This window comes from Barbus barbus (assembly GCF_936440315.1).
Source record: "Barbus barbus genome assembly, chromosome: 7".
Taxonomy (NCBI): domain Eukaryota; kingdom Metazoa; phylum Chordata; class Actinopteri; order Cypriniformes; family Cyprinidae; genus Barbus; species Barbus barbus.
Window position 1 is genome coordinate 20,173,812 of NC_136735.1, and position 16,472 is coordinate 20,190,283.

The 16,472-nt window shown below is 38.7% G+C and overlaps 1 protein-coding gene across 1 annotated transcript; it reads right to left on the reverse strand.

Moving 5' to 3' along the window:
• Positions 1–3,028: 3,028 nt before the first annotated feature.
• irs2a (insulin receptor substrate 2a) lies at positions 3,029–15,646 on the reverse strand. Its single transcript, XM_079421679.1, has 2 exons — positions 12,457–15,646; positions 3,029–5,326 (listed from the first exon to the last, which is right to left on the reverse strand). Exons 1-2 carry the CDS (start codon positions 15,502–15,504, stop codon positions 5,264–5,266), a joined length of 3,111 nt encoding a protein of 1,036 aa, XP_079277805.1. The 5' UTR covers positions 15,505–15,646; the 3' UTR covers positions 3,029–5,263.
• Between the last annotated feature and the right edge of the window lie 826 nt (positions 15,647–16,472).

Consider the following 16,472-nt stretch of genomic DNA (forward strand, 5'->3'; position numbering starts at 1 on the left):
AGCACGTTACTTGCCTCCATTGCAATGTTATGGTTTTAGTTTTGTTTATAAAGCAAGATAATAGAAGCAGGGGGTGGAAAGATCAGGTTACACATCAGCTGCTGTCCGTGACACGCACACGCACGTGAGCGCCTTGTGTACATGATCTGATGCATGTGTCGGTCTAAAGGGACTCCCACAGAGCTACGTTTTTGTTTTTTTGTTGTTTTTTGTTCTAATGCCAGCATCTTCCCTTTCTAGTTAAATCAGGTTATGTCGATAAGTTTTAATAAAATAAACCAAATTCCCACATAGCACATACACATATACTGTATTTCAGCTAGTCCCTAAAGACAAAAGGGGGAAAATGCATGCGTGTTGGATGAAGCCATTACATGGATCCATCCAAATGCATTTTAAAATCCTAAATGTCCTGCGGTCATTGGGACAAATCAGGGTATTACCAGCAATTAGACTAACATGCTGTCAAACACTGTTATCTGTTCTCACCCATTTCCTCTGTTCTGTTAGTGTCAAGACTTGTGTAATCATCCTGCTGTAATGGCTTTATAAAACTCTATGTGAAAGCATCACAAGTGAAGCATACATTCACGTGAACTATTAAAAGAAAGCTGGCTATGAGAAATACCCAAGAGGATTTCAAGCAAGAGTTTCCCATTGTCATCTCTGGCTGTAAAAAAGTTAATCATAAAATTACATTCTTCAGGCAAGTCATGATGTAATCTCTTTGCACTGAAACTCCAATATAATTAGTTGAAGTATAGACACACTATAACCATTATGTAATGGTCATATTGCTGTTGTTTTGTGTATTTATTCAAGTGAATCAGTCTTGGTGAATAAATACAAATTGTTCATATTGGCTAACTTTGTCACTTTTTCAGTTATCATTCACTGAGCCGATTTTGCATGTTATTGGACTTCAATGTTTAAGATGCCAGTGCTGCGTTGCATGTCAGCTGAATGTGAGAATGAAATACTGAAAATAAAGTAGTTTCCCTGTGGGGATAGTATAATAAGCCACGTTATGTGGAAATAATGTGCGTTTGCCACCATGATTACTAATGGGTTCTCCATAAACAGTGGTTGCTCTTTTGATTGCTGAGGCATTTGTGCTTATGTATATGTGCATGCATATTCTGTGCTCTCACAAGTCTGATGTCAGTATGGCAGAGAGTTAATTGTTAAATATTTTGTTTAGTTTGTAGGTATGTTGTTTGGAATGAAGAAGAATAGCTTGATTAGATGAGTAAAGCAGGACCAAGACTTTGTGTCTGAGAATATAAGGCGGCGATTTTTGAGTGCTACATACATTGGAATCAATACAGATTTTATTATCTTACAGACCAAACACAAGCACCAAGTGAACATACTTTATCATCTTCTTAATTATCCATTGCTTCACTATGAACAACAACTAATTTTACCCAATTTTCTAGGCAACATAAATTCATTCAGACATAGGGGCTTTCCCCACCCCTTGTTTTTAAGCTGTAGTGGTTCAACATCTGCCATACACCACTGGTTTATTGTCCTGGAAAGACAGGTGATGGCCTGTCTGACATCTGGGGAAATCCCAATAATTTCCCATTTACTGTCAGTACTGCCCCAGAGAAAAATCTCTGAAAACAAGTCCTTTTATCTTATACAAATTTGCTAAAAAGTAATGTGGCCAAAATGATACCTGTCCCATGCAGCATTTTCAAATCCATTTCCCCAAACCCTGCCCCTTTTTTATAATTTTGAACTCTTTTTGACCGGTGACTGCAAGATCGAGTTGACCAATGAAATCGTCTGCTGTGCAGGGTTTGCATTTAAATGTTTTAAAGAGGAAATCATTCACTCAAAATCTGTGCCCGATTCTTTTGATCAAAGCCTCCACCTAAACAGAATGTTCTCTTAGCAAAACTACCTTGATTTAAATTACTTTAATTGACTCGTTTCATATTCATTTTGTCTCTGTGGGAGGTCTTTTGCAAATATTTCAGAAACAGACCCTGGGACAGAGGCAGGGGAAATTGCAGTTCCGGCACAGTGTGTTCTCTGCACACTGACATGGATTATTGCATAACACAGTGCCCTTGCCTCTTCCCTCCAGTCACTGTGATCTAACAGAGGTCCTGCTGTCCTTGCGCTTCATTGTGCGAGTACAAATACGTGATCATTTGTTTGTCAGGTGTTTTGACTCCCCCTGTGCATGAATGACTCACATATTTTGTTTTCTGAAATGGTCTTAACACATGTAAGTCTAGTAATTGTCCTGCATAACCTACATAAACCTAGTATGTTGATAATCTAGTCTTGATAATAGACTTAAGTAAATATTGTGTAAAATGATACAATATTTTCAAAATTCCAAAAGATGGTTGCAAAGAATAACTTGAAGCTAACACTCATGTAAATAGACTGTCAATCCCACTCTTTATGTCCACCCTGTTATTTATTCTGCCATAAATAATCAAGCTATAATTTAAAAAGTGTTTCAGAAAGTTGAGTATTCCCTTTTATAGAAATACTTCCGCATATAATCCACATAACACTGGCATAACTGTTTCTTGATATTCACTTACAGAGCTCTAGAGTGATGCTGTAACAGGAATAATCCAGATGTATAGTGAAAGCAGGAAGGATGTCTTAAAAATCTATTAGCTTCCTGCAGATGATAACAGAGACGAGGAGGCATGTGGAGCTGGACTGGACCTCACAGTCTCGCTCAGATTGGAATACTGTGATTTATTAGCATCCTGTTCTGTCAATGGGAGCCTGGGAATCATGATATACACAGGAAAACACTTGCCTCTGTCCTGCTCATTCCACAGGAAGTAATCTGTCCACTTGTTTATGAATGAACTGTGTGTTCCTTCCTCTATTGCCCTCAAGCTTAGGGACACAGTGTCAGTAATGAGGTGGAAATTATGGCAAAATATTGTAGGTGTTTATGCAATACTTTTGCATCATTAGGTTTTTTATTACTGATATTTCACATTTGTTGTAGAAAGGATTTAAGGAACAATAAAAATCTTATTTTCCTTAATGATTTTATTCATATTATTGCATGTGACTATCTTTTTCAACACAAACAAAAGCAATATTCATCAAGCATATATTAAATGATCTTTCAACAGCATAACAATGAACAGTATGTGACATTTGTACAATGGAAGACACAGCTTGTTCAATTAAACCTAGCAAATATTGAAAATATATTAACCTTTTGATACGTACAAACAATAGATATATTTATTGTTATACTTATACTCGAGATCTTCAAGAACACTGTTGAATATATATATATATATTTATTAGTTTCAAAAAGCAAAATAAAATAAGCTTTAAAAGTTGGCAGAAAGAAATGTATAAACAGCATAAATTCAATATCTCTGCAAAATCTTTTAACAAATATATTAACGTAATATTTATACATTTGGTTCCACTTTGTAAACTAATCTGATTTGTAAGTATTGCATATAGAAAGGGTGAATGAAAGCTACCTAAGAAGCAAGACCTTCCAAAGAATCAAGTAGAATATGAAATTACTCATTTAGTCATGTGTCACTCCTTTTCAGGGCTTTAAACATAAAATAAAATAAAAAATACTATCAACACATCTATATCAGTGCTATACATGTGTTTTTAGATTAGGGACTTGTTAAGATATGAGCAAAACATGTTTCACGAATGCAATGCTTAGTATCTTGCATTTCTTATTTTCTTAGCAGTTTACTTAATATTTTAATATAAGACACTAATATATTGCGTTGGACGAAGAGTATTTTAAATGTTATGAAAATGCTAAGCACATCACAGCTTTTATTTAGTTCACAACATTCAGGGAAAAGAAGACGGTGGCTAAAAATGACTCATGTTGTGATCATTTTCTTTCTAACCCACTAATCAGTTCTCATGTAAGTGGGTTTTGTGCTCTACATTCAGACGTCATGTGTTACAATCTAATTGAATGAGACATCACTGCCACATATCAACAAAGAACCAATGTGAGCGGATTAAGACAGACAACCATTAAACCGTTGTCTAGTAATGATGCACCGAAATGAACAGAAATTAATTCTGGATCCTCTCATCTGAAAACCAAAAGTGCTCATTTTTAAATTAATCTAATCAATTCTGTTAATAATACTTTTTAAATGATTACTTTAACTTTCTTTGATTGGTGTGATTTTACAATAAGATATTGGTTTCCAAAATGGTTTAAATATTTAAATATAATATATAATGCAGCTCTACAGTATCAATATTGATCAATGCTCGATTTACTTCAAACTAACATTTTTGGGCCAGATTTTCTGCATTTCTGTGCATCCCTGATGTCTAATGCATGTGTTTTTTTAACTTAATTCACTGGGAACTATGATATAACTGGTGATTGTTAATTATGACTTGAGACAGAGGAAAAGGGAATGGCCATGTTTTATGTTGCAAGTGACAACAAATCTGAGGAAACATAAGCGTGAAAGACTGACCGTATTTGGTCATAAATATAATATCTACTTGTGTAGCTATTAAATATTATGTGCAATAACCACCTCTGATTAAGTGGTAGGAAACTCTGCATATCAAAAGTGGACTCTTTACTATGCAATTATTTAATAAACTAAGCATTTATAATAAAAAATAGAGTGAAAAAAATAGAGTGAATACAATAAATATCTTATATTTTTGATAACTTTCAGATTGTTTAGGTCCAAAATAAGTAGTCACAATTTTGCAGATAGATTGAGTAAGGCTTTGGATTGGTCATATCAGAACATTCGATTTTGAAGAAAAAAATATTCAGAATTATTTATCTCTTCTGAATTGCGTACATCAATACAAGTCTTTTCCCGAAAGAGAACTTGCTGAAATATTTTTGTCATTATCATTTAAAATTACTAAAATGCCACAAATGTAGCTATTCGTACGACAGGGCAAAAAGTACCTAACAGTTGTTTAGGTCAGGTAAATAAAGATTACAGATTTGAAGGTAAACTATATTCCAATCATTGTTCTGAATTTGAACAACCCCAAAACAAAGTGTTCACATCAACAACAATAATAAATGTTCAAACATACAAGTGGCATGACTCTTTTTACCAACAGAGCAGCAGCTTTGCAGTTCCTGACAAATGGTGCAGATGGTAAAAACAGGAGTAGCATGTTAAAGTGGCCTCACTGGAATAATCACTGACGTTCAGCTTTAGGATGAGGTGTAAAGGTCACAGTTCATTTACAGCAGCGTAGTCCAGACCAGATCAGTCCAGTCCAGTTAATGGTTGAGCTTCCACTTTGCCTCAGTACCAGGAGGAGTAACATCTGCTTCCTGCTCAATCTGAAAGTAAGAGAGAGAAACAAGAGAACATATCTTTAAAGCTCTATTTGTATTGAGAGAGAAAAAAATGTAGTTGCATTGAATAGAATCCCTGAAGTAAAACCATGTCAAAGCATCTTAAAAGTAACCCAAAAGTCTTTTACAATTCCATTCAAATTAATTGGACCCTCTAAACAAAAACCAGTTTGGACCAGTTACAGCCAAAACACTAAGTTCTTTTTCTTTCCTCACTTATGGGTAAAATTAAGTAAAAATACCTTCCAACTCTGCCCAAGCTGCTGAGAGTGGGGATTAGATGAGTATGTAAATATCTTACGCAACAAACAACATCAATGCATCTGATCATAGTGATTTTTGCACCATGCTGCAATTTGCCAATCAATTCCAGTCAAGTTTATTTATATAATACAAACTGCTTTTAAAAAAAGCTGTATTAAACAGGAAAAAACTGGATTCTTCCATTTAAACTATAAATACAACTTATAAACTATAAGTCTATAGTTTATAAGTCTATAGTCTATAAACTTGAGTCTGTTCATGGTTTTACTCATGTCTGACCTCAATGGATTGAGTGAAGAAATTATAATTATATATTTAAATGTTTTTAACAGCCAGCACAAAGTTTTCCAGAAAGTTTGCTCTGACAATCTGCTTCACACCACCAAAATGAGCTGGCCACATTTAGTTTGACAGTTGTCACACCTGTTTGTTCTTCAATTTCACTTTAAGTAGGGCCTTGGGATCTCCTTGTAAAGGCTTGCGTTTGTGTGTGCAGAGTCTTTCGATCTACTGTCTGCCCTTTTGGACCTTTGTTCCCTTTTTGACTTGGCCTCCTTATGGAATGAGACCTTTGTAAGGCCTCACATTACTCCTCCACATTATACACACAAACACACACCCCTTTATATTTATTTATTTAACAAATTTATGAACCAGGAGAGAGAACCACGTCATTTCTAAAAATGTCATTACCTGTTGAAGTTTTCAAAATTACCATGTACCACATACCACTTCCCTTTACTCCAATTCAAATTCCAGTTCAACTTTTAGCAGGGTGTGGCCAGTTCAGTTCAAACTCCATCTCATGAACTGAAAGTGTGCCAATTCAGTTATGAATTCTGCCAACCCTGCAATACACTCCTATTGCATGCACAATACTTGTAACATTTCACAGAACATAACTGTCCATGTATAATAATGTATTAGCTTCAATAAGCCACTGAGCAGAAAGTATGCGACACTGCAACTGCCAATCAAGACCAAAAGGTTCAAGCTTGCATGCAAGTAGATAAATTAAATGGTTATCCTCCCTGCTTTTTATTCAGCTGATGAGATTTAGGGTTTGCATGATGACGCCACCAACAACCATGTCTGCCAGCCTATATTCAGTGTGTAATGCTGAAAGCTCTAGGCAGCAGTGAGTGATGCCTTGGACTGGGAAATAGTCACGCAATGTTGATTTAATGCACGCATGACATAGCATCTCTGCTAGATTGCGCATCACTGGATAGAGATATAACAGAACCTACAACTGTGGAACAACAAGAGGGCACCTGAGTCCTCTAATAAACAGTCTAAGCTGTGGATTTAATAAGGGTTATAGAACCTTCCACAGTGATGGGTTAAAATCTAGGTCTATAATCGACAGAGACACAAAAGCTAATGAGGCTGCGCAAAACCATCCTGGAAATGTTGTGAAATCTTCTTGAGGACATGGTTGTTGTGAACCTGCATGAATGACTGTCTATGTCTGAGTCAATGCTCCTTTCATCCGCCTCAAAACAAGCCGCTGAACAATGTCTAATCCCCCACTCTCCCCTAAGAGTAATCTCCTCTCGCTCCTGGCTAAATGTGGGTAACATTGACAGTGTTGACATGGCTATCTCAGGCGGGAACATCCCGGCCTAGTTTAGCCAGCTCTGCAGAGGTGGAGAATCTGAGAGAACTGCTTGGGTTAACAATTTTTGTTTATTAAATCTCAGCTTGTTTAAAGTTAGAGTTTGGATTAGAGTTACAAGGTCTCGGGAGCTGACATTAAGCACCTCCTTAAAAAAAAGGCCATTATATGGCCATACATTTTCAGTTTAGACTCACATAACTAGTCAAAAGAGTAGTGATGAGTTCTAGGCTTCTTCTGTATTACTATAAAACATGCTTCATATTTTTTTTATTAATAGAAAATAAATGAAATACTTTTCTATGGTAATTGACTGGTGTTTACATTGCTGTGGTATGTAAGATGTGAAGTTATAATTAACTCGTATCCAAGTATCTAATGTGAAATAGTAATAAATCATTCTATAATTTGACACGAGGAAAGTGAGATAGGGAGAGATAGCCTAGTTTTTGAAAGTGAAGTAGAATAGTAACTAAGTTCTCAGAAAATGCACACTCACTGTCCTCGTGCTAAAGTTACACAAACACTCTCAAGCTGTTTACACGCATTAACATTCAGCCAACTATATGAATTGTGTCATTTCACACCCTTAAGGAATAGTTCACCCTTGCTGAAAATGTACTCAGGTCATCCAAGATGACTGACATTAATTGATGGACTGGAGTTGTGTAGATTACTTGAGGGTTATTGTAATGTAATGCTAAATTTCTCCAAATCTGTTTCAATTAAGAAACAAACTCATCTACATCTTGAATGGCCTGTTGGTATGGCTGGGTGATGTTTCCAGTTTTATCGATTAATTCAAATGTAGCTAATGTTTTTTCATCAAGGAATCACAGTTTTGGATAAGAATGATTAGCAAACATTATAATTAGACACACTGGCAATACACCAATGATAACGTGGCATCTCATGTGTGGAGCGCTCTATGAAGGACCAAAACATAGAACATATCACTAGTCCTGAGGGCTCTTCACACACAGAAAAACCCAAGAAGTGGCAGGGGAATAGAAAGAAAATACAAGGTTATGATATGAAAACTTAACTTTTTTAACTTGAATGCCACGTTTTTACAATGCCAATTCACGCGCGAGTCGCTAGAAAAAATATGGAAAGCACAGAGAAAATGCAAAAACCTGTTTCATATTTCATGTTTGCATGATGGTGACAGGCTGAAAGGTTCTGTTATTTTCTTTGTTTTTACAAAACATTTACTGTTAATGATATTCTACTGGTGTTGTACTTTTTGTCTTTTTGAACTTAAATTGTTTCGACTTTTTGGGTTGACCTCTAAAACTGAATGTAACTAAATAAATCCTAACTAAATGCTAAGAAATATTTAGCATTTTTCTTAGTAATTAGAATAGAAATTATTATATTATATTCTATATTCTAAATAGAAATTATTTCTGAACATACATGATATGTTTAAGTTTGTACGATATTTGCCTTCAAATTCCATGTTTCTTTTCTGCAACAATATTTTAACAAGTGAATAGAACTCACTTTAACCAGATGGTTTTGCATGTTTTAAATGAAGAGAATGGTATATGTGAATCATGTTGTAGTTACATTTTTAAGCTGACTAGTTGAATGTTAAAAAACTATATATATATATATATATATATATAAATATAATTTGGTCAAATGTTCTGAAAAGAGTAACGATTTCTTTTTTGCCATATTGCCCAGGACTACATTAAGTGAGTACATTTTCAGCAAATTTTTGTGACCAATTCTTTCAAATTGAAGCATCAAAATTTAAGCAACTGAAAATATTAAACAACAGAAGTTTCTGAGAACTAAAATCATTGACTGAAACGATACTTAATTAGCACTTCTCTGATGATGCATTTTGACTGTGTTAGTGTTTCTTACACAATGTGGATAGGCAACAAGTAAACATGCCAGCAGGGTGACCACTCTTCACTGTGACCAAAAATGACAACAGAGTATGAGAAAATTAGTTTGGCTGAAATATCAAGAGGCAACTTGTTTCCAAAGAACTTTGACTAGTTTAATTAATCACCAGAGAGCAAGACACTGCAAAAAAGAGTTTACTCAATGACCAAAACTGAATTGACAAAACTTCATATTTGGTTTTTTGGCTAAATGAAAACTTTAATTTCAGTTTGAGTATTTCAGTAAAAAATTTAAAACATCTCTCCTAATTTCTTCTCTCTCTGCAAACCACTTTCAATCTTTATCTCTCTATCTATCTATCACACAGGTTCTCTAGCTCTCCATTCCCCCTCCCCCACCCCCTACCCTCTCAGGCTGAAGGGACAAGCACTAGCCACTGTCCTGGGGCAGAAGCAGATGGTGTGCTGTCATTAGTGTATTGTCTGTGCTGCTGCCATGCCTGATAACAGACCTGCAGTGAGCAGAGCGGCAGGTGCACACACACACACACACACACACACACACCCATCTCTGCTCAGCCATCTGCCACACACGCAAATGCACACAAACACCTCTAGAAATATGATTCCAGAGAAAAAGAGAGAGTGAGTGTGTGAACAAAAGAGAGAAAAAAAAGTTTCTTATGTACTAAATGACTCAAAACAGCTTCTTGGTCAAGATAGTTCTCTTTTCTTTCTAACTTTTACATATGTTGTGTACCAAGGTGTTAACTGATTAATACATCTTTGTTTATAGCACCGCAAGAGCAGTATGGGTCATTAACAGAGGTGTTACAAATCCATACAGAGACATTCTACATATAAACATAAATGTTAACAAATTATTATGAAACAATACACTTTTGGCAAGGATGACTGAAAAGAATAAAAAGAAACAAAAGGAAACCCTGTTGATTCATGAATGTGTGAATTCTTTTTTTTTTTTTTTTGTATATGGGGAGCAACAGGTATACACTGACCACGTTTACATGCACATCATTTTCAGATTAATGTCCATATTCTGATTTTGTCTTTATTCAGAAATAAACTGAATTAACCAGCCCCATGCATGTTCTTTTCCTGCTGCTCTTATGTGGAAATAATGCCTAGCTTTTATCATTCATAGCCATTTACCGGTACATTAAGTATTTCTGCACAATAATGTGCTTGTAAACAGGGAAACATAATAAACCCATTAGGCGACAGACAATCTCTTTGGGGATGCCAATTTACCGAGCCAATTTCACTTCCTAGCAACATTCTCAAATAAAGTCTTACTGATAATCCAACCAACGGAGAATCAAAATTGTACATTAATTGTAAGGAATTCAACCAAATGGGGCATGACCAACACTGCTTGTAAATGTGGTTTCTTTTTCTGCAACTATGATAAAAATTATATATAATAAAATTGTCACCTGAGCTGTCTGAATTTTTTTTACATAAGAAACCCATATATAAATGCATCACAGTTAGAACACAAAAGTGAAAGCATCACTATGCTTGAAAGTCCCTGGTATTCTCTGATTTAAAACACACCAAAACAAGTTCTTGTCAACACATTGTATGTGAAATTGAAGCCTGGCAATGAGTGGAAAGAGAGTGAACAATACTAAAGCACAAGGTGAAACCAAAACAAGCGAGTATTCGCCTCTCCCAGCAACCTTTACCCAGTCAGGCATTCCAAGCATGAAACAACATCGTTACCTGACAACGAACCACAAACTGGCTTGTTTTTCCTCCTGATGGAAGCACATGGCTCAAGCTTCCATCAGGCTCTCCCCTCTACTGCTCTGCCAACCCGTGGACGTGATTGCACATGTTCATTTCAGAGACAAAATGCAAACAAGCTCTCACCCCCACCTCCTCCTGCCCTCTCATTCTCAAGGCTCAATACTCCAGCCAAGAAAGAGTTAAACTGCTGTGCACTTTCCCTCCTCTGACTGATGTTTACACGGTGGGCTGCCTGCTTTGAAAACAACCAGCCATGAAAGGTCTTTTTAACCAGTGAGGATCATTTTGGGCCACAACACTGCTTCCAACAGAGGCATGGAAATGTGGGTGAACAAGATGATGTAAAGTACGTGCCTCAGAACATGGCATGTTCTGTCTTCTGTGTGCTATGCAAAAACAGTGCGCACATGGAAAAGCCCCAGGCACTGCACTTAAGAGCAGCATATTGTTCCAGCTTGTGACAGCAATTTGATCTCACACACGCCCACATATGATTCAAGTAGGCAAATTAGCACATGCAATTCTGTAAGAAATATATGTCATGTGTGAGGAAGATTTGATATGGAAATAATTCTTAACCTTATATTAGTGTCCCTGTTAATGGGAAATTTAATAGCATTTTGCTTCATTATGTTGGAGTAAACAGGGCATAACAAAATTCAGAATATAGCCTAATGTGAAATGAGAACAGATCTGCCTTCAGCACTAAAGAAAACGGTGATTAGTTTCTTGGAAAAGGATCGACCAGGCTGTATCACAGAATGAAAACACTGCTGCGCATGTGAGCCAAATGAACCTCAAAATAACGTTTCTCTCTCATCAGTGCATGCTCCATTCTCTCAGAACAGCATCTACAAAAGCCTACAAACATTAAAACTGCGTTAATCATTAACAGCCTTCAGTCTATAAAAACCCAGCGTCGATCAAGTTTGGGGTAAATAAACAGGCGCGCGCGTACCTCTCTATCCTGCAGCGTCATCGTGCCTGCGCAGTTGGGTTGTTTACCGCGCGCTGCCACTGAGCTAGTCACGTTTCTCACGCTTCAAATTGATCTGGAATTCCTCTGAATGAAAAACACCTTATCATCGCCATAAACGCCCCATATACTTACATACATTTTTGAGGTTCAAACCTCAATAAATGTTTTGAATTAGAACTCTCGTTCCGCCCTAATGTTTTTCTTTATTACTTTTTGTATCATTTCTGAATAATTTCGATATAGTTGTGTCCTAAATATCCTATACTATTCAATTTTACAATTAAAATAAATACAAGCAAACATATAGTATATGCTACCCACAGACAACTGAAAACACACACACACACACACACACACACACACACAAATATATATATAGATATATATATATACTATAATTATATATAAAAAATATGGATTTTTAAAGTTGATTTGGATGTGATTATGTAGAAGCACTGCAAAATTTAAGTAGCATTTAATTTGCAATTATACGGTAATAAAACTGGCTTTTAACCACACTGTCCAACACAGTGACATCAACCTCACATGCTGCACTTACCAGTTTATTTCAGCCATCTTCTCAAATCATAACATTACCCATCACATTATCTAAACTCACCTTGTACAGTAGTTGCAGTCTCTTTGAATCCCAGACACACATATGGAGTTGCATCTCTTGTTTCTCCATGAGGTTTAAGGCAATGTAGTTAAGTCCATTCTGATAACCAGCTGAAGTCTCTCGGCACATGGGAGATCCATACTCCTCATCAGAACCTTCACTGCTTCGGACAGAGACGTTCTCAACTGAGGCAGAGCTGTGGCGCTTAACATTGTGTGCAAAGGAAGGAAAGACAGGTTCAACTGTGGTGGTGGATGAAAAGGTCTCAGAGCTATGCCGTCTCCGGCCCTGAGGGTCTGCTCTGATCACCTTTGCTCCTCCATTTGGGTCTACAGAGGAGGCAGCCAACAAGAAAGCACCGATTCCAGTTGAAACCTCCTGGTCGCTCAAATTAAGCCTTTGAACCCTGCTAGTGGGGCTGACTGAAGCACTCTCATCATTCTCAGTCAGGAATGGAGGTGAGATCTGACCACTGTTGAAACTCATCTCAGTGTAGTTATCTTTACCTGTGCCAGATGGGCATGGTGAGTTCCTCTGTTCATTGTGAAAAAAAGCCCTCTCATCAGGTGGGCATGGGCATTCAGCCAGCTCTGGCATTCCATCCAAGGGACTGCTGAGTGCTTCCCTCAGTTTAGGAGAGTGTGAATTCTGGTTGAGATTCATGTAGTCTGAGAGGGGGGATCCCTGTCTGAGGCTGGACAATGAGCCTTGGCTTTCCACAGAAACTATAGAGGGAGAAGAGTACTGTGTAGTAGCAGCAAAGTCTATGTTGATGTACTCACCAGGGCTTTTAGGCTCACAAGGGAGAGGATGTTCTGTCATGCTGGGAAGCATCCTCAGAGTGCCTAGAGATAACCTATTGGGCCTGTTGACTCTTGCTCTGTGTGCTATGCCATCAGGGCGACGGAGAGGGGGCAGGGCAGAAACCTTTGCCTCTTCTGTTGGATTTTGGCTCTGGGGACTCATCAAAACATACTGGTCATCCTCTGCCCGTTTAGGTGCCTGTTGCTTGTTTAAGCGAATACTTAGAGATGGGGAGGGCCGTTGTGTTGGTTCACACTGACCCAGCAAATAATCTGGTGGTGTGGGCGAGACGCATGATTCAACAGGCGACATATTCATGTATTCTCCACTCACCGCTCTCCCGTCAGAGCTCTCAAGAGAAAACTTGGATCCAGACCACATCTGCATGTACCCGCTGTCTTCTAGAGATCCACTGCTGGGTGAGTTAGTAGTGCAGCCACTGCCTGTGGGCTGGGGGTGTAACCTCGGGTTAATGATCTGCTTGGGTGCTGAAACACTCATAGGACTCATGGGCATGTAGTGATCATTTTTGGCACCCTGAGGTGCCATGCCTGGTGTCATAGGCATGTAGCCATCATCACCCACATTACTGTTAGAGCCAATCTCAATGTCCCTATAATCTTCTGGGTATGAGACCTTAAGAGAGGCAGAATTTGTGCTCCGTCCAGAGTGGCTGTTCGCAGCCCTCATCAGCATGTATTCATCAAGTGATGCTGAGGATACCTGGGAGTGTGCTACCTGTTGCCGCGGGGTTGTCAGAGAATACGTCCTCTTCCGGTATGTCTCCACATCCAGCATTTCTTTGCTACTTGGCCACATCTTGTTTTGGGTTGGCCTGTCCATCATCATGTAACCATGGAGCTCACTGGTTTCTCGTGAGGGTGGTGTACTGGAGAGAGAAGAAGGAGTGTCACTCCTGTTTGCTAGGTTGTACCTCACATCCCCTGGGCTAGAACTGTAATCGTCACATGAGAGGAAGCCAGTATCGTTGGGTGACCCAGAAACAGAATCATTGCAGCTGGAGGGTCTGTGTACTGCAGATGAGATGGATCCATTCATACTGATTGAGGACAAACTTAGTGAGCTTACAGCAGATGGTGGCGAGTGGGACATTGTCATGGACATGGACCTGCTGTGATGAAGCAGTGATGGTTCTGATGTCCGGCAGCCCACAGAGACTGTGTTAGATCTGCTCATGTGGTTCCGGCCAACAGTTGTCGGGCTCCCATTCTCAGATATTGACATGGAGACAGGCCTGGTAATGGTACCCTCCCCTTCACTTGCTGTGCGTATTCGGCAAGAAGAAAATTTGGGGACAGGAGATGTTGCTGCTGTACTGTCCGTCCTTGACCTCCTCACCAACCCTGTCTGACTGGGGGGTAAATTGTTTAGGTTCCGCCGAGTGGGTACAGAGATGGGATTTGATCCCGATGACTGGCTTTTGCTGCGTGGTCTGAACTCTGACAGCTCTTTCATCGCTTTCATAGCTTCTAAAATTGTCTCATGTATATTTTGTGCCACCACAGAATCGTCTGCTTGCATCCACAGCTCTCCAGGTCCAGTAGAAGCAGATCTTCCCACCTCAATGAAGAAAAAGCTATCAGAGTGCCCACATCTGCGTATATTCATCAACTGCAGTGTCACAGATGCCACCTCCGAGTTAAGTTTCACAAAGCTAATTGTCCGACTCGATAAGCACAGTCTGTAAACTCCAGTGATATTTCTGCTCTGCCCAAGTCCCTTTGCTTTAAGATTTACTTGCCATACCTCTTTATACGCGGCATTCACTGGTGTGATCATACCGTAATTTCCCTCCTCGAAGCCCACCAGAGAAGATGCCGAACTAGAAACGGAGCTGTCACACACTTTTCCCTTACTTAATAAATCGGTTAAGTCTGCATGCCAGCTCTCCTGCTCTTGCTCATTCTCCGCAGCAACAGCAAAATACTCGTCCTTGCTATAGAGTGCTATTAAATATCTGTGTTTCGCGTCAGCGCGCTTGTTTATGCTCAGACAGGAGTCGATGAATATGACTCTTTTTGCAGCGGACTTGTTTTTCCATTTCTTTTCATTCTCATAGTACTCCAGCCGCGCAGGGAGTCCGTCACTCTGATCCTTCAAAACAAAATAGCGCCGATGTCCGTGCTTTTGCTTCTTGAGGTATCCGCATTTTCTGATGTTGTTTGAATGAATGTTGTTGTCATTTGATAACGCAGGTCCCTCTTTAAGAGGCGGAATTGCCATACTTGCGTTTAAAATTTATTTGTTCAGTTTTAAGAACTTGTTATCCATCCGTAGAAAAAGACATGAAAACTTAAATATCCGACAATTGGAGATTTCCGTGCGCTTTCCAAATGCGATGTCTACTAGTTCGCCGCAAAACAACTCCTCGCTCAGAATGACTGAGCTTAAAAAACAAACAACATGTGACGTTATACACAGCCCGTCTTGGATCAGTGAAAAAAAGAAGTCATATAAGGCGGTGCGATCTTTTAGAGGCGTGCGCCTGCCAAGCCAACGAATGGAGATTCTCATTGGATTCATTGGCCAGGCGAAAAGATTGACAGTACTTTGACAAATCCGTGACGTAGTATAGGCAAATCCCCCTTTACACGAGCTGTTCTCTCCTCCTCTCAAAACAAACAGCGCTGTGTGGATGACACGTCTACTGTATATAGCCTACGCAATTCAGTGCTGCAGAGACTGCTGCGTCTTCTTAGCTGTAAAATGTTTTATTATGTCGCTAGCGACCATATAGGCTACATCGACATGTTTTAATCTGGAAATTGAATAAACCTACAGTGCACTCCAAACACATTCGATAAACACACACTTGAGTGTTTTTTTAAACATGCAATGACGACAAATACAGATGAGCCCTGTGTAGCTGTTTCAGAATTATAATTTAGTCAGACCCAGTTCATTTTACACTCTGTCAGAATGTGAAAATACGCACTTGTGGGAGTGAGAAAACGCATATGTCAGTTATTAAGATCACAGAGTCATGCAGTCTATTCTAACTTGTAAACAAGCGTGAAGTCGTGGTGCGCGTGCTGCGTGTTACATAACGCATATGATGGTCTATTTTTACGCACTCGGGTGTCCCTGTCTAGCAACAGTGTCTGCGAACCAGCGTTAGCGTTATTGTACATAACATCAAGAACACATCTGAATACAGCATCCCATCTAGTTTTTTTTTTTTTTCCTTTTCT